This window comes from Pelophylax lessonae (assembly GCF_965119305.1).
Source record: "Pelophylax lessonae genome assembly, chromosome: 3".
In the NCBI taxonomy this organism is placed as follows: domain Eukaryota; kingdom Metazoa; phylum Chordata; class Amphibia; order Anura; family Ranidae; genus Pelophylax; species Pelophylax lessonae.
This window is the reverse complement of record NC_138770.1, coordinates 44,085,799-44,112,567: the sequence shown is the minus strand read 5'-3', so window position 1 is coordinate 44,112,567 and position 26,769 is coordinate 44,085,799. Positions and strand designations below refer to the sequence as shown.

Genomic DNA, 26,769 nt, shown 5'->3' with positions numbered 1-26,769 from the left:
AAAGTTAAGTGGGTGGGATAACAACGGGGTGGGTGGGATTCTCTGACCAATCAGTGGCTAGTAGTGACTGCATGCAAAGGATTGTGGGATATGGTACCGGGTATGGTACCTCTTGGAACCACAATCGAGGTGGTACTGTTTTTGAGAGCCGTACCGTTCGGTTCCATGCAGTGGAAAACGCCACCGTACCGAACCGTTCCTACACCATACCATGTGGTACCAGCAGTGGAAAAGCCCAAAAGCGAGCCGAACCGTTCGGTTCCATGCAGTGGAAAAGCGCCTTTACTCTCTACACCACCGGGTTCCATATACCATAGGGTGGAGTTACTCCACCCTCATCCGTGCATTGTTTGCTATACCCTCCACACCCTCAGAGGATCTCCTCACAACCCAATGTACCCCAGAGCCAGATATAGAAAAGAATACCACTTACTGTCCACACCACAGGGGTGTCATTTACCACAGGCGGCTAAGGCGGGGGGAAGAACTACTCCTTATTCCTTATTAATATATTGTCTGTTATACCCTTTCCACCCTCAGAGGAGCTCTGCATGTACCATAGGGGGAACTACTCCATCCTCATTTGTCCATTGTCCGCTATACCCTCCTCATCCTCAGAAGAGCTCTGCGTGTACTATAGGGGGAGCTGCTCTGCTACTCCACCCTCATATGTCCATTGTCTGCTATACCCCCCTCACCCTCAGAAGAGCTCTGCATGTACTATAGGGTGAGCTACTCTGCTGCTCCACCCTCATATGTCCGTTGTCCGCTATACCCTCCTCACCCTCAGAAGAGCTCTGCATGTACCATAGGAGGAACTACTCCGCTTCTCCATCCTCATTAGTCCATTGTCTGCTATACTCTTTCCATCCTCAGAGGAGCTCTGCATGTACCATAGGGGGAACTACTCTGCTGCTCCACCCTCATCTGTCCATTGCCCGCTATACCCCCCTCACCCTCAGAGGAGCTCTGCAAGTACCATAGAAGGAACTACTCCGCTTCTCCATCCTCATTAGTCCATTGTCTGCTATACTCTTTCCATCCTCAGAGGAGCTCTGCATGTACTATAGGGGGAACTACTCTGCTGCTCCACCCTCATATGTCCATTGTCCGCTATACCCTCCTCACCCTCAGAGGAGCTCTGCAAGTACCATAGAAGGAACTACTCCGCTTCTCCATCCTCATTAGTCCATTGTCTGCTATACTCTTTCCATCCTCAGAGGAGCTCTGCATGTACTATAGGGGGAACTACTCTGCTGCTCCACCCTCATATGTCCATTGTCCGCTATACCCTCCTCACCCTCAGAAGAGCTCTGCATGTACCATAGGAGGAACTACTCCGCTTCTCCATCCTCATTCTTCAATTGTCAGCTATACTCTTTCCATCCTCAGAGGAGTTCTGCATGTACCATAGGGGGAACTACTCCACTACTCCACCATCATTTGTCTATTGTCCACTATACCATCCTCATCCTCAGAAGAGCTCTGCATTTACTATAAGGGGAGCTACTCCGCTTCTCCATCCTCATCTGTCCTTTGCCCGCTATACCCCCCTCACCCTCAGAGGAGCTCTGCAAGTACCATAGTGGGAGTTACTCCACCCCTCATCGTTCCATTGCCCGCTATACCCTCCTCATTCTCAGAGGAGCTCTGCATGTATCACAGGGGGAGCTACCTTGCTACTCCACCGTCATCTGTCCATCGCCTTCTATACCCTCTTTGTCCTCATTGGAGCTCTGCATGTACCATAGCCAGAGCTATTCCGCTTCTCCATCCTCATTAGTCTATGGTCTGCTATATACTTTCTACCCTCGGAGGAGCTCTGCAAGTACCATAGGGGGGGCTACCCCACCCTCCTCTATCTATTGCCCGCTATACCCACATCACCCTCAGAGGAGCTCTGCAAGTACCATAGGGGGAGTTACTCCACTACTCCACCCCTCATCTGTCCATCATTCCTTATACCCTCCTCATCCTCAGAGGAGCTCTGCATGTACCATAGGGGGAGCTACCCCTCTACTCCACCCTCATCTGTCCATTGCCTGCTATACCCTCTTCATCCTAATTGGAGCTCTGCATGTACCATAGCCAGAGCTACTCCGCTTCTTTATCCTCGTTAGTCCATTGTCTGCTATATCCTCTCCACCTTCAGAGGAGCTCTGCAAGCACCATAGGGGGAGCTACCCCACCCTCATCTGTCCATTGCTCGCTATACCCTCCTCACCCTCTGGGGAGCTCTGCAAGTACCATAGGGAGAGCTTCTCCACCCCTCATCTGTCCATCATTCGCTATACCCTCCTCATCCTCAGCGGAGCTCTGCATGTACCATAGGGGGAGCTACTCCTCTACACCACCCTCATTAGTCCATTGTCTGCTATATCCTCTCTACCCTCAGAGAAGCTCTGCAAGCACCATAGGGGGAGCTACCCCACCCTCATCTGTCCATTGCCCGCTATACCCTCCTCACCCTCAGAGGAGCTCTGCAAGTACCATAGGGGGAGCTACCCCGCTACTCCACCCTCGTCTGTCAATCATTTGCTATACCCTCCTCATCCTCAGAGGAGCTCTGCATATACCATAGGGGGATCTACTCCGCCACTCCACCCTCATCTGTCCATTATCCGCTATACCCTCCTCACCCTCAAAGGAGCTCTGTATCTACCATAGGGGGAGCTACCCTGCTACTCCCCCCTTATCTATCCATTGTTCGCTATACACTCCTCACCCTCAGAGGAGCTTTGCATAGCCCAGTGTACCTGAAAGGCTGAGAAAAGGAGAACACCACTTACTGTCCACACCACCAGGGGTGCCATATATGACAGGGGTGAGCTACTCCATCCACTATACCCTCCACCAAAGAATGATATCACCTGTATGTACTAATAATATTAACCTATATTACGTTTGCTGCTTTTGTGTGATTGTCCTGCGAATGTACACGTGCCTATGTTTACTGTGCATACTCAATAAAACCAGTTAAAAAAACAAAATTAAATCTGAATTTTATAGAAATCCTTCACATACAGAGATGAGAGCAGACAGAGCTGTTAATGGTCCTCCTGAAACAACACCTCAAGCTGGAGGTGTCTGTGTCCCTTACTCCCTGTTGAAGAGTTCCATTAATTTCCTGTCTGGTAAAATGTTGTCACCAAAGCAGGAAGTGAGGGTAAATCATGGGGCCCTAGACAGCAGTAAAAATCAGACAGGGGTTCTAACCCTTTCCCACCCCATCCAAAACTAAGAACAAAGGTTTCTGGTGGGCATACACTCCAAAAACAATAACCGGTACAAGGCAGAGTTCATCTTGTCCTGGCAAGCCTAAGTGAGGCTACAAAACTCCCTTTGGATCTATGGCAGCTGTGAATGTGTCACCAGTGCTGTATCTTGGCCTAGGCCAACAAGGCCCAGGCCTAGGGCGGCACTTTGCAGGGGGGCAGCAAAAAAGCAGCACCCCGAAAAAAAAAAAAAAAAACAGCCTTCCCCGGCTCCTGCACGAAAAAGGTCCTCACTGGCTTGCGCTACACTTTAAGTATAGTGCCAGTCTTAAGGGGTGAATTGGGCTGGAAGGCAGGGTCCAGGAGGCAAATCAGTCTGGCACCCCCATAAAGTGGTGACACTGCTACCTGTGGGTATGATAATACCGGTGAGGACATTCGGACAGACCGCATGGGCACTGATGAGGCTGCACTGATAGGCACTGATAGTCTGTGGTTGTGGTTTACAGATGACAAAGCGGGTCATAAAACAGTAAGGGGTGTGGCCTTTACAGGAAGGGGTGGGTCATATTTAAATTAGGGGGTGCCCAAGTTTAGTCAGGCCTAGGGCAGCAGAAAACCTAAATACACCACTGTGTGTCACCCCTAGGGTATTTTGGGTAGTCAAGAATTGTTACGGCTCAGTATATGGGACTTTGATATCTAGTGCCCCCTATGGACAATGGAGGGTCTGTATCTGCAGAAAGGCCGTGTTATCTGGTGCCCCCTATGGGCAATGGCTTCTTGGGGATGATGTTGGCGGGTGTTGCAGGCAGTTTTGTGGAGTATTCTGCAAAATTAAGAGGTAGCACACAGTTTGGCAGGGTGGGAAGCAGTTTTTTCGTAAGGAAGATGGTGTGAGCAATGTAAGGTGTGGTGCCGCGGCACCACGCATTTTGATGAGGAGCGATTTTATAAAAGGGTCAGAGACTTCTTTTCCGCATTTCTAGAGTGTAGAGCAGCTCATTGAAATGAATGAATGCCCACCTATGGGCAATGGTTTCCTTGAGGTGTTGGGGCAATCTGGAGATGGTATGACTCAAAATATGGGGTCATTATAGATAGTGCCCCCTATGGAAAATAGAGGGTCTTTATCTGTGGGAAGACCATGATATCCAGTGGCCATATGGACAGTAAATGGTCTGTATTTGCTGGAAGGCCATGATATCTGGTGCCTGCTTTGGACAATAGCTTCCAGGGGGTGTTGGGGGGCAATTAACACCCCCTGGTGTTGATTGGGCATTATGGCTCAGTATACGGTGTCATGATATCTAGTACCCTCTATGTACAATGGATGGTGTAGTATTAATGGGAAGGCCATGATATTTAGCACCATGACTTCCTTGGGGTTTTGAGGGCATTTGGGAGGTGTTATGGCTCAACATACGGGGTCAGGATATTTTGTGCCCCCTATGGACAAGGAAGGATCTGTAAAGAAACACACACAGGAGGGTGCAAACGCCTAGTGCATTACCCAAGATTTATTTGTACAGGAAACCAAAAAGCCAAATGGATACTCACAGACGACGGAAGTAACAAGCATAACAAGTCCATTCATTGACCAGTGTGGCATTGAGTGACCTGACTAATACATAACAGTTTCGTCAAGCTGACGCCTTTTTTGGGGACTCATTCCTTCCTGAGAGCTGTGGCCGACTGGTGTTCTCCTCCTAATGGGGTGCTTTTCATTTATTAGGAGGGGGAACACCAGTTGCCACCAGAATGGACTTGTTATGCTTGTTACTTCCGTCGTCTGTGAGTTTTCATTTGGCATTTTATTTTTTTCTACTAATAAATCTTGGGTAATGCACTAGGCGTTGGCGCCCCCTTGTGTGTGTTTCTTTGTTGTTCCATTTTGGATTCCCCAGTCTGAGAAGGGTTGCATTATTTGTATTGCTCTAGAACAGGCTTGTCTAACCTGCGGCCCGGGGGCCACATGCGGCCCGGAACCCCAGGTAATGCGGCCCACTGCCCCCTGACAATTGTTTTTTTTGCTGGGGAGGAAAGTAGTTGGGTCGGGGGCATGGCCACAGCGGCTTTCAACTAACGGTAGGCAGAGGCCGGGGGGGGGAAGGCGAGCATGTGCAGTGTTTCTGACTCCTACCCACCATGACCACTTCAAATCACTGAAGTGGTCATGGTGGTTAGAGTGTTCCTTTAATATCTCTCAGAAGAAGTAAACCTCTGTATACTGATTCCATTTCATTTGATCATCCTCTAGTTGTGTTAAAGCGGAGTTCCGGCCACAAAATCATGCCTTTACATTTTATGGCATCCGCTTCCTTATTCTTACCTGAGCTAGAATTGGATATTCCCGGCTTTTTTTTTTTTAAACTTACCTTATTACAGAGGATAATATACTCACCTTTACATCCACTTCCTCCTTCCTCGGCCGCGGCCCGCGTCGTCACTTCCTGTCCCGCAATGCGTCCTGGGAGCTCTTACTCGTCGCTCCCAGGATGCAATGGGCAGTGACGTAGGCGGCCGGCCACTCCTCTCATCGTGTTATTTCCAAACAGGAAATAACGCGATGATAGGCATCCCTATACTATGCCGATCGCATAGTACTGGGCATGCGCGAGATTTCGCGCTGCATTCACCGGCCCCTCTCCTTCTCGAACCAGGAAGCAGGGCATTCATTAACACAGCGGCTTCAGGGGGAACCAAGACAAAGATGACGGCGCTCAGGAGACTTTTTATAAAGTAAGATTTTCTAATTGCCAATCGATTATTGTACTGTAAAAAACAGGATTAGTTGATGTATGAAGGGAGGGGGGTGACAGTTTGGGAGGTATTGATAAAAAAAAAAACGATTCTGTGGCCGGAACGCCGATTTAAATTAGTGCGGGGTACGGTGGCGTGGGAAGGGCGCAGCGGCATTTTATTACTTATATATCTTAACTATGGTATATATTTTATATGCGGCCCGAGAAAATTTCTCTACACTCAATGTGGCCCAGAGAAGCCAAAAGGTTGGACATCCATGCTCTAGATAGAAGAAGCACAGACTTCACAGAGTTACAAACCTTAATCTGATTACTGTCATTTGAGCGATGGAGTGGTTGTTTGTTCATCAAGAAAAGATCTGGATCTACAGGAGAACATGATATCTGGTGCCCCATGGACAATGGAGAGTCTTTTTTAGTGAGAAGTCCATAATTTCAGGCACCCCCTATGAATAATGGAGGGTCTGTATTCGTCGGAGGTTCATAATTTCTGGCACCCTTCTATGGACATTGGAGGGTCTTTATCCTCGGGAAGGCTATGATATGTGACTTCCCACTGTGGACAACAGCTTCCTTGGGGTGATGAGGGCAATATACAAGATCATGATATCTAGTTCCCCCTATAGACAATGGAAGGTCTTTATCTGTGGAAAGTCCATGATATCCGGCATTACCTATATACACAGGAGGGTCTTTACCCCCAGGAAGGGTATGATATCTGGTGCCAGCTATGGACAATGGAGGGTCTTTACCCCCAAGAAGGGCATGATATCTGGTGCCATCTATGGACAATGGAGGGTCTTTACCCCCAGGAAGGGCATGATATCTGGTGCCAGCTATGGACAATGGAGGGTCTTTACCCCCAGGAAGGGCATGATATCTGATGCTATCTATGGACAATGGAGGGTCTTTACCCCCAGGAAGGGCATGATATCTGGTGCCATCTATGGACAATGGAGAGTCTTTACCCCCAGGAAGAGCATGATATCTGGTGCCATCTATAGACAATGGAGGGTCTTTACCCCCAGGAAGGGCATGATATCTGATGCTATCTATGGACAATGGAGGGTCTTTACCCCCAGGAAGGGCATGATATCTGGTGCCATCTATGGACAATGGAGAGTCTTTACCCCCAGGAAGGGCATGTTATCTGGTGCTATCTATGGACAATGGAGGGTCTTTACCCCCAAGAAGGGCATGATATCTGGTGCCATCTATGGACAATGGAGGTTCTTTACCCCCAAGAAGGGCATGATATCTGGTGCCATCTATGGACAATGGAGGGTCTTTAGCCCCAGGAAGGGCATGATATCTTGTGCCATCTATGGACAATGGAGGGTCTTTACCCCCAGGAAGGGCATGATATCTGGTGCCATCTATGGACAATGGAGGGTCTTTACCCCCAAGAAGGGCATGATATCTGGTGCCATCTATGGACAATGGAGGTTCTTTACCCCCAAGAAGGGCATGATATCTGGTGCCATCTATGGACAATGGAGGGTCTTTAGCCCCAGGAAGGGCATGATATCTTGTGCCATCTATGGACAATGGAGGGTCTTTACCCCCAGGAAGGGCATGATATCTGGTGCCATCTATGGACAATGGAGGGTCTTTACCCCCAGGAAGGGCATGATATCTGGTGCCATCTATAGACAATGGAGGGTCTTTACCCCCAGGAAGAGCATGATATCTGGTGCCATCTATAGACAATGGAGGGTCTTTACCCCCAGGAAGGGCATGTTATCTGGTGCTATCTATGGACAATGGAGGGTCTTTACCCCCAAGAAGGGCATGATATCTGGTGCCATCTATGGACAATGGAGGGTCTTTAGCCCCAGGAAGGGCATGATATCTGGTGCCATCTATGGACAATGGAGGGTCTTTAGCCCCAGGAAGGGCATGATATCTTGTGCCATCTATGGACAATGGAGGGTCTTTACCCCCAGGAAGGGCATGATATCTTGTGCCATCTATGGACAATGGAGGGTCTTTACCCCCAGGAAGGGCATGATATCTGGTGCCATCTATGGACAATGGAGGGTCTTTACCCCCAGGAAGGGCATGATATCTGGTGCCATCTATGGACAATGGAGGGTCTTTACACCCAGGAAGGGCTTGATATCTGGTGCTATCTATGGACAATGGAGGGTCTTTACCCCCAGGAAGGGCATGATATCTGGTGCCATCTATGGACAATGGAGGGTCTTTACCCCCAGGAAGGGCATGATATCTGGTGCCATCTATGGACAATGGAGGGCCTTTACCCCCAGGAAGGGTATGATATCTGGTGCCAGCTATGGACAATGGAGGGTCTTTACCCCCAGGAAGGGCATGATATCTGGTGCTATCTATGGACAATGGAGGGTCTTTACCCCCACGAAGGGCATGATATCTGGTGCCATCTATGGACAATGGAGGGTCTTTACCCCCAGGAAGGGCATGATATCTGGTGCCATCTATGGACAATGGAGGGTCTTTACCCCCAGGAAGGCCATGATATCTGGTGCCAGCTGTGGAAAATGGAGGGTCTTTAACCCTCAGGAAGGCCATTATATCTGGTGCCAGCAATGGAAAATGAAGGGTCTTTACCCCCCAGGAAGACCATGATATCTGGCACTTCCTATGAACAATGGGAGGTCTTTATCTGCAGAAAGGCCGTGATATCTAGTGCCATCTATGGACAATAGAGGGTCTTCATCTGTGGGAAGCCCATGATATCCCGTACCCCTATGGACAATAGAGGATCTGTATCTGCAGAAAGGCCATGATATCCAGTGCCATCTATGGATAATGGAGGGTCTTCATCTGTGGAAAGCCCATAACATCTGGTACTTCCTATGGACAATGGACGGTCTTTATGCACAGGAATGCTGTGATATGTGGTGCCCCCTTTGGACAATGGAAAGTATGTACACTATATTACCAAAAGTATTGGGACGCCTGCCTTTACACACACATGAACTTTAATGGCATCCCAGTCTTAGTCTGTAGGGTTCTATATTGAGTTGGCCCACCCCTTGCAGCTTTAACAGCTTCAACTCTTCTGGGAAGGCTGTCCACAAGGTTTGGGAGGGTGTCTATGGGAATGTTTGACCATTCTTCCAGAAGAGGTCAGGCACTGATGTTGGATGAGAAGGCCTGGCTCGCAGTCTCCGCTCTAATTCATCTCATAGGAGTTCTATCGGGTTGAGGTCAGGAACCTGTTCAAGCTGGTCAAGTTCCTCCACCCCAAACTCGCTCATCCATGTCTTTATGGACCTTGCTTTGTGCACTGGTCCAAATCATTTGGCGGAGGGGATTTTATGGTTTGGGGTTGTTTTTGAGGGGTTGGGTTGGCCCCTTAGTTCCAGTAAAGGGAACTTTTAAGGCGTCCGCATATCAAGACATTTTGGCAGGGTTTTTTTTCCTCCGAGAATAGGTGCAGGTACTCCCCTCTTCTGAGTCACCCCTTGTCCCCATCCCCTACCCACCTCCGAGCGCTGTCCTTTGGTTACACCCTCTGCCCACCTCCCAGTACCCCCCTTTTAGAGAATACAGAACCAAGTATCATGTTGTGGTTCTAGGTAATTTGTATGGAATTTGTTAATGATAACTAGAAAAGCAGTATAATAGATCCCATGGAATCAGCAACAATAGCCCCCCCCCCCCAACAAAAGATCCCCCCAGCAGCAATAAATCTTCCCCTGCAACAATAGAAAAAACAGTATAATAGATCCCCTGCAATCCGCAACATTAGACCCCCCCTCCCCAACAAAAGATCCCCCCAGCAGCAATAAATATTCCCCTGCAACAATAGAAAAAAACAGTAAAATAGATCCCCTGCAATAAGCAACAATAGACCCCCCTCCCCAACAAAAGATCCCCCCAGCAGCAATAAATCTTCCCCTGCAACAATAGAAAAAAACAGTAAAATAGATCCCCTGCAATCCGCAACAATAGACCCCCCCCCAACAAAAGATCCCCCCAGCAGCAATAAATCTTCCCCTGCAACAATAGAAAAAACAGCAAAATAGATCCCCTGCAATCCGCAACAATAGACCCCCCCCCCCAACAAAAGATCCCCCCAGCAGCAATAAATCTTCCCCTGCAACAATAGAAAAAACAGTAAAATAGATCCCCTGCAATCCGCAACAATAGATCCCCCCCCCCAACAAAAGATCCCCCCAGCAGCAATAAATCTTCCCCTGCAACAATAGAAAAAACAGTAAAATAGATCCCCTGCAATCCGCAACAATAGACCCCCCCCCAACAAAAGATCCCCCCAGCAGCAATAAATCTTCCCCTGCAACAATAGAAACAACAGTAAAATAGATCCCCTGCAATCCGCAACAATAGACCCCCCCCAACAAAAGATCCCCCCAGCAGCAATAAATCTTCCCCTGCAACAATAGAAAAAAACAGTAAAATAGATCCCCTGCAATCCGCAACAATAGACCCCCCCCCAACAAAAGATCCCCCCAGCAGCAATAAATCTTCCCCTGCAACAATAGAAAAAACAGTAAAATAGATCCCCTGCAATCCGCAACAATAGATCCCCCCCCCAACAAAAGATCCCCCCAGCAGCAATAAATCTTCCCCTGCAACAATAGAAAAAACAGTAAAATAGATCCCCTGCAATCCGCAACAATAGACCCCCCCCCCAACAAAATATCCCCCCAGCAGCAATAAATCTTCCCCTGCAACAATAGAAACAACAGTAAAATAGATCCCCTGCAATCCGCAACAATAGACCCCCCCCCAACAAAAGATCCCCCCAGCAGCAATAAATCTTCCCCTGCAACAATAGAAACAACAGTAAAATAGATCCCCTGCAATCCGCAACAATAGACCCCCCCCCCCCCCAACAAAAGATCCCCCCAGCAGCAATAAATCTTCCCCTGCAACAATAGAAACAACAGTAAAATAGATCCCCTGCAATAAGCAACAATAGACCCCCCCCCCAACAAAAGATCCCCCCAGCAGCAATAAATCTTCCCCTGCAACAATAGAAAAAACAGTAAAATAGATCCCCTGCAATAAGCAACAATAGACCCCCCCCCAACAACACTAGCCCCCCAGCAACAATAAATCCTCCCCTGCAACAACCCCCCCCCCCAATAAATCTGACCCTGCAACACTAGGCCCCCCCCCAACAATAGCCCCCCAGCAACAATAGTTCCCCCAAGCAACAATAAATCCTCCACTGCAAAAAAAGTCCCATCCACAACAAAATGCCCGCCAGCAACAATAGATCCCCCAGCAGCCAGCATCAATGGGCCCTTCAGCTCACCCCACTGACCCAGCACCCCTTTGCCATTGCATATATTCAGACTGGAGGTGCCGGAACTGCGTTCCCCCGCGTTCCCGCTGAAAAAAAGCCCTGTATTTTGGACAATTTTGTTTGGGTATGGCGTTGCACGACCGCGCAATTGTCAGTTAAAGTCGCACAGTACCGAATTGCAAAAAGTGGCCCAGACGTAAGACAGCAAAATCCTCCGGTGGTAAAGTGGTTAAAGGCCATGTGCATGTAAAGGCCGGCGTCCCAATACTTTTGGTAATATAGTGTATCTGGGGGAAGGATATGAGATCTGGTCAGAGTGGTTCTACTAAAAATAGCCAGACAGGGTGGAGCTAGAGAATGGAGGGTTTAACCCCTTATAACCAATCTGATATTAAGAGAAGAGATGTATGCCACCCCGGGGAGGAGGGAGAAAGGGAAGGAAAGGGTTAATGAACAGGTGCAGCCAATGGAAGGATTAAATATCGCACACAGGGCGGGAAGGGTTAAATGTCACACACATGGGAGGGGGGGAGGGTTTAGTATTGCACACAGTGAAGGAGGAGCATGGAAGGGTTAATGGCTGCAGCCAGGTGGGGGGAGGGGCAGGGTTACAGGAAGTGCTCAGTGGATACATTTCCTAGTTTGCATCTTTGCTGACTTTTCTCTCCTCTCCCCCATTGTTGTCAGAGCTCAGACACAGGAGATCAGGAGACGCAGGGAAGAAAGGAGTTAATTTTTTTCCTCCTCCCTCCCAGGCCAGGCCTGCAGCCAATCAGAGAGCTCAGTGACATCATCAGTGTGCTCATTTAAAGTCCATGTGTCAGATGGTGAACCGCTGTCTGTGGGACTCTCAACTTGCTTAGGAGTGAAACACAAGGAACATTCGCTTGGTAAGGGACTGACACACAAGGACTGTCCACCTGGTCATTGGTGACACACAAGGACTGTCCACCTGGTCATCGAGACACACAAGGATTGTCCACCTGGTCATCGAGACACACAAGGATTGTCCACCTGGTCATCGGTGACACACAAGGATTGTCCACCTGGTCATCGGGACACACAAGGACTGTCCACCTGGTCATCGGGACACACAAGGACTGTCCACCTGGTCATCGGGACACACAAGGATTGTCCACCTGGTCATCGGTGACACACAAGGACTGTCCACCTGGTCATCGAGACACACAAGGATTGTCCACCTGGTCATCGGGACACACAAGGACTGTCCACCTGGTCATCGGGACACACAAGGATTGTCCACCTGGTCATCGGTGACACACAAGGATTGTCCACCTGGTCATCGGTGACACACAAGGATTGTCCACCTGGTCATCGGTGACACACAAGGACTGTCCACCTGGTCATCGGGACACACAAGGATTGTCCACCTGGTCATCGGTGACACACAAGGACTGTCCACCTGGTCATCGAGACACACAAGGATTGTCCACCTGGTCATCGGGACACACAAGGACTGTCCACCTGGTCATCGGGACACACAAGGATTGTCCACCTGGTCATCGGTGACACACAAGGATTGTCCACCTGGTCATCGGTGACACACAAGGATTGTCCACCTGGTCATCGGTGACACACAAGGACTGTTCACCTGGTCATCGGTGACACACAAGGATTGTCCACCTGGTCATCGGTGACACACAAGGACTGTCCACCTGGTCATCGGTGACACACAAGGACCTGGTCATCGGTGACACACAAGGACCTGGTCATCGGTGACACACAAGGATTGTCCACCTGGTCATCGGTGACACACAAGGACTGTCCACCTGGTCATCGGTGACACACAAGGACCTGGTCATCGGTGACACACAAGGACCTGGTCATCGGTGACACACAAGGATTGTCCACCTGGTCATCAGTGACACACAAGGATTGTCCACCTGGTCATCGGAGACACACAAGGATTGTCCACCTGGTCATCGGAGACACACAAGGATTGTCCACCTGGTCATCGGAGACACACAAGGATTGTCCACCTGGTCATCAGTGACACACAAGGATTGTCCACCTGGTCATCAGTGACACACAAGGATTGTCCACCTGGTCATCAGTGACACACAAGGATTGTCCACCTGGTCATCGGTGACACACAAGGACCCTCAACCTGGTCTGAAGTGGCACACAAGGACCATCCATCTGGTCAGAGGTGACACATAAGGAACATTCGCTTGGTAAGGGACTGACAACTGAGGACTGTCCACCTGGTGGCATACAAGGACCATCCCTGGTCAGAGGTGACATACAAGGACTGTTCTTCTGGTCAGAGGTGACATACAAGGACTGTTCTTCTGGTCAGAGGTGACATACAAAGACTGTATCCTGATCAGTGGTGACACACGAGGACTGCCCACCTAGTTGGAGGTGACATGGCCTTCTACTGTCAGAAGGACAGCTATGCCATTGAGTTGTCAGCTGAAGTTGTCTCCTGCACCCCAGCCAAGCTGCAAACTGACAATGGAGGCGGAAAGAAGGAGACCCTGTCCGGATACAATGTAACACTGACGGACACTGTGCTCTTCCCAGAAGGAGGGGGACAGCCTGACGATAGAGGGTTCATCGGGGAGACCCCTGTGCTGCGTGTCACCCGCCAGGGCCCAGAAGCTGTTCACTTTGTCACCTCTCCTCTGGAGCCTGGCACCCAAGTGCTGGTCAAGGTGGACTGGCAGAGGCGGTTCGATCACATGCAGCAACACTCCGGTCAGCACCTGATCACTGCCATTGCTGACTCCCTCTATGGCTACAAGACAACGTCCTGGGAGCTGGGCCGCCAGCGGAGCACCATAGAGCTAGACACGCCAGCGGTGAATGCTCAGCAGGCAGAGGCCATCGAGGGGGAGGCCAACCGCCTGATCCGTCAGCGCGTGCCCGTCACCGTGAGGATCATCGGCATTGACGACCCCGAGTTCGACCAGGTGAGGAGCCGAGGTCTGCCAGATGACCACGCAGGGCCAGTGAGAATCATCGACATGGAGGGTGTGGACGCCAACATGTGCTGCGGCACACACGTAGTCAACCTGAGCGACCTCCAGGCGGTGAAGATCCTGGGGACAGAGAAGGGCAAGAAGAACAAAACCAACCTCATATTCATCACTGGCGAGCGTCTGCTGCAATACGCCACCCGCAGCTACGCCACGGAGCGCTCCCTGACTGCACTGCTGAAGAACGGACCTGAGCAGCACGTGGAGGCCGTGGACAAGCTGCAGAAGTCAGTGAAGATGCTGCAGAAGAACAATCTGAGCCTCCTGAGAGATCTGGCCGTACTCATTGCCAGCGACTTCAAGAACCGTCCCAACCGTGCCAAAGTCTTTTCCTTGCACCGCAAGGAAGGCGACAACGAATTCATGAACATCATCGTCAATGAGATCGGAACAGAGGACACAGTCGTCTTCTTGACTGTGGGGGATGAAAAGGCGTCAGGGCTCTTCTTGCTGGCTGGACCTCCCAGAATAATCGATGACCTGGGCCCGAGAGTGTGTAAAATCTTGGACGGTAAAGGGGCAGGAAAGGCAGGCCGATTCCAGGGCAAAGCCAATAAGATGAGCCAGAGAGGAGAGGCAGAGAGACTGCTGCAGGAGGTCACCTCCACTGAGAGCGAGCAATAGAGACCACCCTGGAGGCTGCTAATGGGGGAAGGGGGTAGTCTGGGTCACCTAGAGGGGGGCTAATAATGGATCCAGGAGGAGTAGTGTCTGTCTCATCTAGATCTCCATTGGGTGCTTCTAATAGATCCAGGAGGGGTAGTGTCTGTCCCATCTAGATCTCCATTGGGTGCTTCTAATAGATCCAGGAGGGGTAGTGTCTGTCTCATCTAGATCTCCATTGGGTGCTTCTAATAGATCCAGGAGGGGTAGTGTCTGTCCCATCTGGATCTCCATTGGGTGCTTCGAATAGATCCAGGAGGGGTAGTGTCTGTCCCATCTAGATCTCCATTGGGTGCTTCTAATAGATCCAGGAGGGGTAGTGTCTGTCCCATCTAGATCTCCCTGGGGTGCTTCTTATGGATCCAGGAGGGGTGGTGTCAGTTCCATCTAGATCTCCCTGGGGGGCTTCTAATAGATCCAGGAGAGGAGGTGTCTGTTCCATCTAGATCTCCCTGGGGGGCTTCTAATGGAACCAGGAGGGGTAGGGTCTATCCTATTCTAGATCCCCACAGGGGGCCTTATAATACATTTTGGAGGGGGCTTATAATGGATCCAGGAGGGGTAGTGTCTGTCTCATCTAGATCTCCATTGGGTGCTTCTTATAGATCCAGGAGGGGAGGTGTCTGTCCCATCTAGATCTCCCTGGGGGCTTCTAATGGAACCAGGAGGGGTAGGGTCTATCCTATTCTAGATCCCCACAGGGGGCCTTATAATACATTTTGGAGGGGGCTTATAATGGATGCAGGAGGGGTAAGGTCTGTCCTGTCTAGATCTCCCCAGGGGTTTTCTAATGTTTTTGGGAGGGGTAGGGTCTGTCCATTCTGGATCCCCCCAAATTTTTTTGGGAGGGGTAAGGTCTGTCTGTTCTAGATCTCTCCAGCAAGGTTGTAAATTATTTGGAGAGGTAAAGTCTGTCCCATGTAGGTCTCACTGGGAGGGCTTCAAATGGATCTGGGAGGGGTAAGGTCTGTTTCATCTAGATCCCCATGTTGGCTTCCAATAGATCCAGGAGGTGTAAGGTCTGCCCCATGTAGATCTCACTGGGAGGCTTCTAATTGATCTGGATGAGGTAAGATCTGTCCCATCTGGATGACCCCAGAGGGCTTCTAATAAATCCTAGAAGGGGCAAGGCCTGTCCCTTCTACCTATTCCGAGGGGCTTCAGTTTTTTTCAGGAGGGGTATGGTCTGTTCTGTTTAGATTGCCCTGAGGGACTTCTAATGGATCTGGATGAGGTAAGATCTGTCCCATCTGGATGACCCCAGAGGGCTTCTAATAAATCCAGAAGGGGCAGGCTCTGTCCCCTCTACCTCTTCCGAGGGGCTTCAAATTATTTCAGGAGGGGTATGGTCTGTTCCGTTTAGGGACTTCTAATGGATCTGGGAAGGGTAGGTTCTGTCCCATCTAGATCTCCCTGGTGGGCTCCTAATGGATCCAGTAGGGGTACAGTCTGTCCTGTCTAGATCTGATTGGTGGGCTTCTAGTGGATCTAGGGGGGTAAGGTCTATCCTGTGAATACCTCACCAGTGGCTTTGAATGGACTGGAGGGCACTACATTCTAAAAGACTACAGCTACATGTCCTACTAGAACAGACAGAATCTGTACATGGATGGGATACCTGGATCTGTATGGGAAGAACTACACTTGCAGCCTGCAGTCATTGGACCATGTGATGGATCATAATCTATATTTGTTTCTGCTTGTGTAGTTCACCCCATAGGGATGCAGCTGCTCCCTCTCTTGGTATTGAATATCCAGTCTGGCCAATAAAACTCTCCCGTGTAGCTCCATTGCTTATCACAATTGTAAGCCAATAAATAAACCGTTCATAAAGCACAAGGTATTGTTTTGATTGGATGGCTGGGAAACCTGAATACAAAGGTTTAGTGTACATCAATGTTCAGGGGTCCCGGAGGTCAGGTGACCAGTCCCAGCGGGAGCTCGCTGCCATAGGAAGGGTTGTTGCAGTCGCTCTGCTCTGGGGTGGTCCTGGCCAGTCCCACCCCCACCACAGCTTACTCACATCCCTTCCAATCAGAGAGCTGCTGCCCAGAGACACCCCCCCCCCACTGTGGGGAATATATATTAACCACTTAAGCCCCGGAAGATTTTACCCCCTTCCTGACCAGGGGGTTTTTTGCGATTTTTTTTTTTTTTTTTTTTTTTTACTGCATGATTTTAACGGACAATTGCGCGGTCATGCGACGCTGTACCTAAACAAGTTTGACGTCCTTTTTTTCCCACAAACAGAGCTTTCTTTTGGTGGTATTTGATCACCTGTGCGATTTTTTGATCATGCGCTATAAACAAAAAAAGAGCGTAAATTTTGCAAAAATAACAATATTTTTCACATTTTTTTATATGAAATTCCCCCCCAAAAAAATGTAAAAATCCAAATTTTTTAACATTTTCGGCCAATTTGTTTTATGCTACCTATGTTTGGTAAAAAAAAGCCCAAAAAGCGTATTTTGATTGGTTTGCGCAAAAGTTATCGCGTTTACTAACAAAGGGAAAGATTTTTGTCATTTTTGTTGTTTTTTTTTTTTAACACGTAATGGCGGCGATCTGCAATTTTTTTTGCGGGACTGCGACATTGCGGCGGACAGATCAGACCCTTGACTGACATTTTTGACACTTTTGGGGTTACCAGTGACATTACTACAGTAATCAGTGCTATACATATGCACTGTTACTGTAAAAATGACACTGGGGCAGGGAAGGGGTTAACTGTATTGGAGAGGGAGGGGTTAAGTGTGTCCCTAGGGGCGTATTTCTAACTGTGATTGGACATGGCTACTACTGTAAAAACAGAGATCAACGGTTCTACATAGTAGAACCGTATGATCACCATTCCTACACAGGGGAGACTGACAGGCGGCTTGTTTACATCAGCCGCCTGCCTTTCTCCCTCTGCACCGACGATCGCCGTGTGCCCGGCGGACATCGGGTCCGCCGGCCACACGCACGGACTTGCTGGGGAACGAGTCGGGGCGGGAGCGCGCCTCCGCGGGCGCGCGCTCGCCCGCTATTGGCTCCCAAGCAAGTGACAGGCTAGTGACGTATATATACGTCACTTTGCCTGGCCGGGGCTGACTGCCGACGTATATAGTCGTGTGGCGATCGGCAACCGGTTAAGGAAGCTGCCATTGGTGACTAGTTTTTTAAGGGTCTGGTTCTGTAATATCTATCCTGCAATCACTACTCTGTTAGTTACTGACCCAGAAATGTATAGTAACTAAGTAGAACTACTTCACTACTGTACTTAAGTACTGAAATGCGGTATCTGTACTTTCCTAGAGTAGAATTTTTTTCTCCTACTTCCACTTTTACTTCACTACATTTTTTCAATGATTTCAATACTTCTACTCCGATATTTTTTTTTTTGTGCTGCATAGTTACTCGTTACAATTATAAAAATGACCACTGCCAGAACAGTAGATGGCAGGTTTCATGAAGCTCAAAAAAATGTGTATAATGTCATTTGTACTTTTGACTTCTTTTGACGTCTTTCTTTAATAACTACATAACACAGTACTTGTACTTTTACTTTCAGTACTTGAGTAGCAATTTTTTTTAAAAAAACTACTTACAATACTTAAGTACAAAAAATGTTGAATACTTTAGTACTTCTACTCAAGTCACTTTTTGATAGAGCACTTCCACTTCTACTCAAGTCACTTTTTGATCGAACACTTGTACTTTTACTCAAGTATGGGTTTTGAGTACTTTATACAACTCTGCCCAGAACGAAATCATGGACATCAGATGTCACAGCACTTCATTGGCTGCATGCTTGTTCCACGTCCGTGAAGGGTCAGAATGCCAGTGCCCATATTTCTACACTGACAGGTTCTTGTTATAGCTACGACTGGTGCAATAAAACAGCTGAAGGATGAGCATGATGCGGGCCAGTCATTGAGTATAGCTTCTAGCAAAGCGTTCATTACAGGCAAAATGGGCTATCATTGCTGACCCCCATCTGGAAATGCTAGTTGCTTGGCTCTCATTGGTGATCCTCTGAATTCTGTAATTTCTGAACTAAAATAAAAAGTACACAGATCAGGAAAGTCTGGTAGAAAATCATTGGAACCAGAGGATCAGCATGGCAGCCAGTCATTGGAACCAGAGGATCAGCATGGCAGCCAGTCATTGGAACCAGAGGATCAGCATGGCAGCCAGTCATTGGAACCAGAGGATCAGCATGGCAGCCAGTCATTGGAACCAGAGGATCAGCATGGCATGCAGTCATTTTTTAGAAGCAGGTCAGCAATGGCAGCCTCCATGTTCTTCCAATGAAAGGTTTCCTTTAAAGGGCAAATTTTGACAGACACATCTATGCATTTGCTGTTCCATATTTATTATAGAGATATGTGGATTCTTGTTCTATGGGTCATCTACTGTATATATGGGTGTAACTGGCATCCTTGGATCCTGAACAGCTATTCTAGTGCACCAAGATCACTTCTTTTTTTTTTTTTTAAAGATTTTTGTTACCAGAAAATAAGGATCAAAAAAAAAATATATATATATGTACATTTGAAACAGGGCATATTGACAATTACACATTCACAGGGTCACCCAAAGGGTCAGCACCAGTGGCGGCTGATGCTCAAAATTTTTGGGGGGGGGGCGCAAAAAGAAAAATGTAATAGGTATTGCTTCGCGCCAAAAAACGCAGTAAAAAAATTGCGTGACTTTGAAGCTGTGCCCCCTTCAATGCAATGAACACTGTGCTGTGCCCCCTTCAATGCAATGAACACTGTGCTGTGCCCCCTTCAATGCAATGAACACTGTGCTGTGACCCCTTCAATGCAATGAACACTGTGCTGTGCCCCCTTCAATGCAATGAACACTGTGCTGTGACCCCTTCAATGCAATGAACACTGTGCTGTGCCCCCTTCAATGCAATGAACACTGTGCTGTGCCCCCTTCAATGCAATGAACACTGTGCTGTGCCCCCTTCAATGCAATAAACACTGTGCTGTGCCCCCATCAATGCAGAGTTCAGCGTGCGTGCCCCTTTCAATTCAGAGCGCCACAGCATTGTCCCCAATCACTGCAGAGCGCCACAGCATTGTCCCCAATGATTGCAGAGTGCCCACAGCATTGTCCCCCAATGATTGCAGAGTGCCACAGCATTGTACCCCAATGATTGCAGAGTGCCCACAGCATTGTACCCCAATAAATGCAGAGTGCCCACAGCATTGTACCCCAATGATTGCAGAGTGCCCACAGCATTGTACCCCAATAAATGCAGAGTGCCCACAGCATTGTACCCCAATAAATGCAGAGCGCCTCAGCATTGTACCCCAATAAATGCAGAGCGCCACAGAATTGTACCCCAATGATTGCAGAGTGCCACAGAATTGTACCCCAATGATTGCAGAGTGCCACAGAATTGTACCCCAATGATTGCAGAGTGCCACAGAATTGTACCCCAATGATTGCAGAGTGCCACAGCATTGTATCCCAATGATTGCAGAGTGCCACAGAATTGTACCCCAATGATTGCAGAGCGCCACAGCATTGTCCCCCAATGATTGCAGAGTGCCACAGCATTGTATCCCAATAAATGCAGAGCACCACAGCATTGTACCCCAATAAATACAGAGCGCCCACAGCATTGTACCCCAATAAATGCAGAGTGCCCACAGCATTGTCCCCCAATCAATGCAGAGTGCCCACAGCATTGTCCCCCAATCAATGCAGAGTGCCCACAGCAATGTACCCCAATAAATGCAGAGTGCCACAGCAATGTACCCCAATAAATGCAGAGTGCCCACAGCATTGTCCCCCAATCAATGCAGAGTGCGTGCTCCCTTCAATTTAATGCACTTACCTGGCGGCGGCGACGGCGGGTTCTTCCCTCCTCGATCCAGTCCGTCCTCTCTGCGGCGGCGGCGGGAAGGAGAGCGGCTTCTCCCTCGTCCTCTGAGCGGCGGTGACGGTGAGTGACTGACTCACGCACCGGCACCGCCCCCATTGTGACGTCAGGGATCGGATGTCCTGGATGATGATTGGTCCAGGCTGGAGACTGGACCAATCACAGCCAGGATATCCGAAAGTGGGGGTGTCCAATCGCAAGGACTTGCGATCGGGTTACGCCCCCAGAAGGCTGCCGATCGGCGCCTCTTCTGGGACGTAACCCCACCCCCCCCCCCCCCCCCCCCTAGCCACCACTTCCCTTACAAAGGCCGGCGAACCCAATTTTTTTTTTTTTAAACTTTATTTGTTCGCTGTCTTTTTTTTTTTTTTTTCTTTTTTTTAGGGGTAGGGGGGGGGGGCGCCCTGGCGCCCGCTATGCACGGGCCGCCACTGGTCAGCACTAAGGATGATCGAACTTTTGAAAAGTTTGGTTCGACCAGAACACCCGAACTTCCCGAAAGTTCGGATTTCAGAACCCCATTGGGACCCGAACTTCTGTAATCAAAAAACACCATTTTGAAGCCCTAAAACCCAATAAATGCCCCTAAAAAGTGCCTAGGGTTCTGGGTCATGCCCCAGGGACTATTAATCACACAAAAAAAAGTTCTTAAAAATTGTCGTTTTTGATAGAGAGCCAATTATTGAAAAAAAAAAAAAGATTTCTTTGGATTTAGTGTCTGGGGGGTCTAAAAAGTGTACCTGTGAAGTTTCAGCTCTGTAGCATGTCCAGAACCAGAAGAAAAAAGTTTGTTTGTATTAGAATTGCATTAGAGCAGGCATATGGCTCCGCTATTTTCACACCTGGCCGTTTTTGTTGCAGGCGTTCATTGGGCTTTTTTGTGGACGTCTTTGGAGGCAGGCATGACATCTGAACTTCTGTGTAGGGGTATATATACACACACACACACATGTATGTATATATACACATATATAGGTGTGAAAGTAGCAGAACCCTATGCCTGCACTAATGAAATTATTTGCAGGCATAGGGCTCCGCTCCTATCACACCTATATGTGTGTATGTGTATAAATACATATAAGTGTGTGTGTATATATATACCCCTATACAGAAGTTCAGATGTTATGCCTGCCTCCAAAGACGCCCAAAAAATGCCCAGAAAAAACGCCTGCTCTAATGCAATTCTAATACAAACGATCTTTTTTCTATGGCGGTCACCCTGACATGGAAGGGTTTGGTCACCCTGCCATAGCAGTCAGAGTCAGTTAACCCTACACTACACTACGGTCCCCTGACACTTAACACTTTCCCTACAGAAACTAGATTATTGAATCTAAATATAGTGGAAAATAGTACCCTAACTACACTAGATATCCCTTTCCTCACACTAATAATTGCTAAATGACACTTTTGAAGCAGGAGTAGCAGAATTGCTTCCACTCTCTTCCACAGCCCTGTATTACAATGCTAGAGATTTGGCGGGGCTATCTTATAACTGGGGGGCGTATTCACTACTGATTGGCCTCTGGACCCCCTAGTCACTCCAATCACATTCCTAGCATCCTCCTGCCCCCTCAATTGGCTTTTACTGATGGTTCTGGTCCAATCACAGGCTTTTAAAGCCCAGTTCCTGTCCTATTGCATTTTGGTCGGTTCTGGTTGCCGAATTCCGAACTTTTTCAGCAAAAAGTTCGGAATTCGGCCGAATTTCGAACAGTCAATGTTCGGGTCGAACCTTGTTAAGGGCCATTCAAGATACGGTACTCGTGCAGCTGCGTTCTCCCCCTCATGTAATTATCTCAATTATCCATCTCTCCCCCCCAGAGTGCCCTTAGAGTCCACCCAATGAAACCACTCCTTCCTGAACTTCTTGGGGGAGCCCCATGCCTCATATGTCATACGGGATAGCAGAATGTTGTCCTTTATTACTTTCATCCACATCCCTAACATCAATTGTTCCCTAGAAATCCACCTCCGTGCTATAAGCATCTGTACCCCAAAATAAAGAATTCTAAGGAATAGTCGGGTATATACATGCAACTTCTCATGTTCAAAAATTCCCAATAGACATGGCAAGGGGGAGCATATGTTAGGAAGAGCAAATTTATCAGCTATAAACTTCGTAACCATAGACCACAGAGGCCTTATCTTAGTACACTTCCATGTTATATGAAAAAAAGTCCCTTCAGCCCCCAGGCATTTATGACAGGTTGCAGAGTCTATCTTATGCATGCGGAACAACCTTACCGGTGCATAATACATCTGATGAAGAAACCCAAGTTGAATCATCCTATCTGTTGAGGAGATAACAGTAGTAAGGTAAAGCCTCGTACACACGCACCGATTGTTGGCCGACCGATTGGCCGTCTTTTGTCCAGTGTTGTTGTGTTGGTTGAAATGTGCTCTAGACTGCACATGAATTTTCTCGGCCAACAACAACCAACTGCAGAAGTGATGTCATGTGCTGGTTTACTTTCCATGTGTTTTTTCTTCTCTGAGCATGCCCAGTCTTGCTCATCTGATGTTTGTCTGCCGAAATCTGTACTGACTGACGGAAAATCGGCCGTTGTGGTGACGGCCAACAAAAATTTTATAGAATGCACACCAGATTTTGTTCGGCCGAAAAGTTGCAGTCGGTTGTCGGAATCATCATACTAACAAGCCGACAATCGGCCGATCGGACGTTGGTCAAAAATTCGCGGCCAACAATCGTTGCGTGTGTACGAGGCTTAAGTGTCAAGCACCTCCTGCCACAACTCTTCTGATAACTCAGGTGCAAAAGCCAGCCATCTAGTCCTCGCTCATGCTATCAACTGGGGTCCTCGGGTCCCAATGCTAGGTAATACCTAGAAATTCTCTTGGCTGTATCAGAGCAAATGCGGCTGATAGTGAGGGGCCCAGGTCCTGAAGATATAGGAGCATATCGTCCGCATATAACGAGACACTTTCCTCCAACTGCCCCACCCGAAAACAGGAAAAGGAGTCACTTAACTGTCATTTTGCAGTTAGGAGTACCCCTGCCTGGTCCCCCTGAAGATAGGAAAGGGCTCAGAGATAATACCATTTCCCTGTAGCCTTACCATCGGCTCAACATACAGCAGTCTAACCGAGAGACAAAAATGGATCCAAAACCAAAGGACTCCAACACCGGGAATAAATAGGGCCACACCAGTCAAAGACTTTCTTAGTGTCTAATAAAGCCACTACCCTTGCCCCGGAGTTATCATGTGAAGTTTGAAGATTTACAGAGTCTCCTTACATTCATCTGGGCACATCTGCCTGGCATAAATCCTGGCACTGCGATGACTTCAGCTATTCTCAGGAGCCCCACATTCCTGAGAGGCCCTAATACCCAGATACTGACTGTAGTGTATTAACACAGACAGGCTGTTCAGGTTGCTTCTTTATTCACTGCACATCAGCATGCAACTAACTTCAGCCACACCCAGCTCCCAGACATATACATAATTGTAACATTTTGCAGACAGCAACTTAACCCGTTGCTTACCATACTACATTCCCTCCTCTCTTTGAATAAAACATAACATGCACAACGTATTAATAAGATTAACAAAATGCATGGATGAACAACTAAAAATTTAAACTATAAACTCCTGACTATACACATAGTCCTTAAGGTAGGCCGGTGGATTTGTTGCTCGTTTTTCTCTTGGCCATTCCGATGTGGATGGTTGTGGATTGAAGTCTGGATCACTGGCAGTATCATCACTACTCTTTGCCTGTTCGCCATCTTCCGATACTTGACCTTCTGACTCAATAAATTTCTTCACAAATGAGGAATTACGCACTTTTGTGTGACCATCTAAATCCTCTAAAACCACTTGAGTACCTCTTTTCTCCTTTACAACATAAGGCTCAGGTTCAAAGGACGGAGCCAGTTTGTTAAACCGATCACTTTGAAGCAACACCTTATCACCCTGTTGAAGGCCACTAGGTTGACAATGGCGGCGGTGGTTTGCATACTGTTCAGCCCGGATCTTCCTTTCCTCATCAATATGCCGAAAAGGTTTCTGACTTGTAGGAGGACCCCCAATGTCTGGCAATTTTGTCCTGAATTTGCGACCACAAAGAAGTTCCGCAGGACTAACGCCAGTGACAGTATGCGGAGTTGTGCGATAAGCCAAAAGAAAACGCCACAGTTCCTTTTTCCAGTCTCTTCTCTCTAAATGAGCAATCCGCAAAGCCTTCAGCAAGGTTCGATTCTGGCGTTCCACTTCCCCGTTAGCCTGTGGCCAGTATGGAGTTGTACGATGATGTTCAATAGCATTTGATTTCAGATAATCCTGAAATTCCTGAGAAGTAAACTGGGCACCATTATCACTCACAATCCATTTAGGCAACCCATGAGATGCAAAAATGCTCTCCAACCCCTCAATTACAGTTGATGATGTAGCTTTAGTGAGAACTACCACCTCTTGCCACCTTGAATAATAGTCCACAACAACTAAAAGATGGTGTCCAGATGGAATGTCGCACAGATCAATGGCTAAATCTTCCCATGGTCCCTCAGGTAGAACAGTGTGAGTTACTGGTTCTGGTTTAGGTTTGCTGCCCACCAACTGACATGCTCGACATGAAGAAACCAAACGTTCCACCAGACTTTCTCACGTAATCTTTGTTTGGTGCGTACAATGCCTTGATGGCCCTCATGGGCTAAATGTAATGTACGTTTCCGTAAGTCTTTAGGCATCACAATACGATTGCCACGTAGAACTAGTTGTCCTGCAATACTCAGCTCTTGTTTGATTCTGTGATAGCTTGGGTCACAATCCACCCAAACCCCTTGTCTTACACATTTCCTCAACCGAGCAATTTCCGGATCCACAGATGACAATTCTTCAACCTCCCGCGGTGTCAATGCCTGAGGCATGGCGTTAGTAGCCACAAAACGAATGTACTCTTCTGCCAGGTTATGAACAGGTGCAGAAGACTGAGGCAATCTGGAAAGTGCATCTGCCGCATTAGTCGGTCCAGGTCTGTACCGCACTGTAAAGCGATATGGTAACAATCTGAGAACCCATCTCTCAATTCTGGCGGATGGTTTTGAGCGTGGCGAATATATCACTTCCAGAGGCTTGTGGTCTGTGATGATTTCAAAATCAAGGCCGTAGAGATAGGTGTGAAACCTTTCACATCCCCAAACAACAGCCAAAGCTTCTTTCTCGGTCTGAGAATAACGTCTCTCTACATCAGTGAGGGATCTGCTTGCATACTGAATAGGCCTGTAATCGCCTGTGCATTGTCTCTGAACCAAGATGGCGCCTAACCCCACAGGGCTAGCATCGACAATAACTTGGGTGTGTGCAGTAGGATTGAAATAAGCCAAAGTTGTGGCGCAAGTCAGCCGTCTCTTAAGTTCATCAAATGCACCTTGTTCCAAAAAACCCCACTTCCAAGGGACTGCTTTGCGAGTCAACACTCTCAAAGGTTCACTGACAGTCGCCATATCTGGAATAAACTTGGCACAGTAATTCACTAGCCCAAGAAAACTGCGTACTTCTGCAGGGTTTTCAGGATTTCTGGCATCAGACACAGCTTTAATTTTACAGTCCTCCGGACCAATGCCCCTGTCAGACAGCACATGGCCCATAAAAGTCATTTTATTCATTTGAAATGTGCATTTCTTCTCATTTAATGTCAACCCTTTCTCCTTCAAGCGATTTAGCACTGCACGGAGACGTTCATCGTGCTCCTGTGTGTTTGTTCCCCACACAATTATATAATCAGAAATGTTATGCGTGCCTTCACAACCATGTAGCACTTGCTGAATCACATGTTGATAGGCCTCCGGTGCGGACGATACGCCAAACATCAACCTCTTGTATCTAAAAAGACCTTTATGGCTTGCAAATGTAGTGATGACTCTAGATGCTGGGGTCAATTCAATCTGATGATAACCCCATTTCAAATCCAGTTTACTGAAGACACTTGCCCCATTCATTGCATGTAGAACATCTTC

The 26,769-nt window shown here is 48.1% G+C and overlaps 2 protein-coding genes across 4 annotated transcripts in view; one reads left to right on the top strand and one right to left on the bottom strand.

The window, feature by feature from the left end:
* ABHD1 (abhydrolase domain containing 1) overlaps window positions 1-26,769 on the bottom strand; it is a 48,432-nt gene that overhangs the window by 5,705 nt on the left and 15,958 nt on the right. The window lies entirely within an intron of this gene.
* AARSD1 (alanyl-tRNA synthetase domain containing 1) lies at window positions 13,331-15,548 on the top strand. 3 transcript variants are annotated; one of them, XM_082252492.1, is made up of 2 exons: window positions 13,331-13,346; window positions 13,563-15,037. In XM_082252492.1, the coding sequence occupies exon 2, from the start codon at window positions 13,631-13,633 to the stop codon at window positions 14,864-14,866; it is 1,236 nt and encodes a 411-aa protein (XP_082108618.1). In that variant the 5' UTR covers window positions 13,331-13,346; window positions 13,563-13,630; the 3' UTR covers window positions 14,867-15,037. The 3 variants fall into 3 exon arrangements, 2 of the variants coding, with proteins under 2 accessions (XP_082108618.1, XP_082108617.1); XM_082252491.1 differs by lacking the exon at window positions 13,331-13,346 and adding an exon at window positions 13,384-13,410 and having other exon boundaries at window positions 13,531-15,037; XR_014225111.1 differs by lacking the exon at window positions 13,331-13,346 and adding an exon at window positions 15,525-15,548 and having other exon boundaries at window positions 13,503-14,949.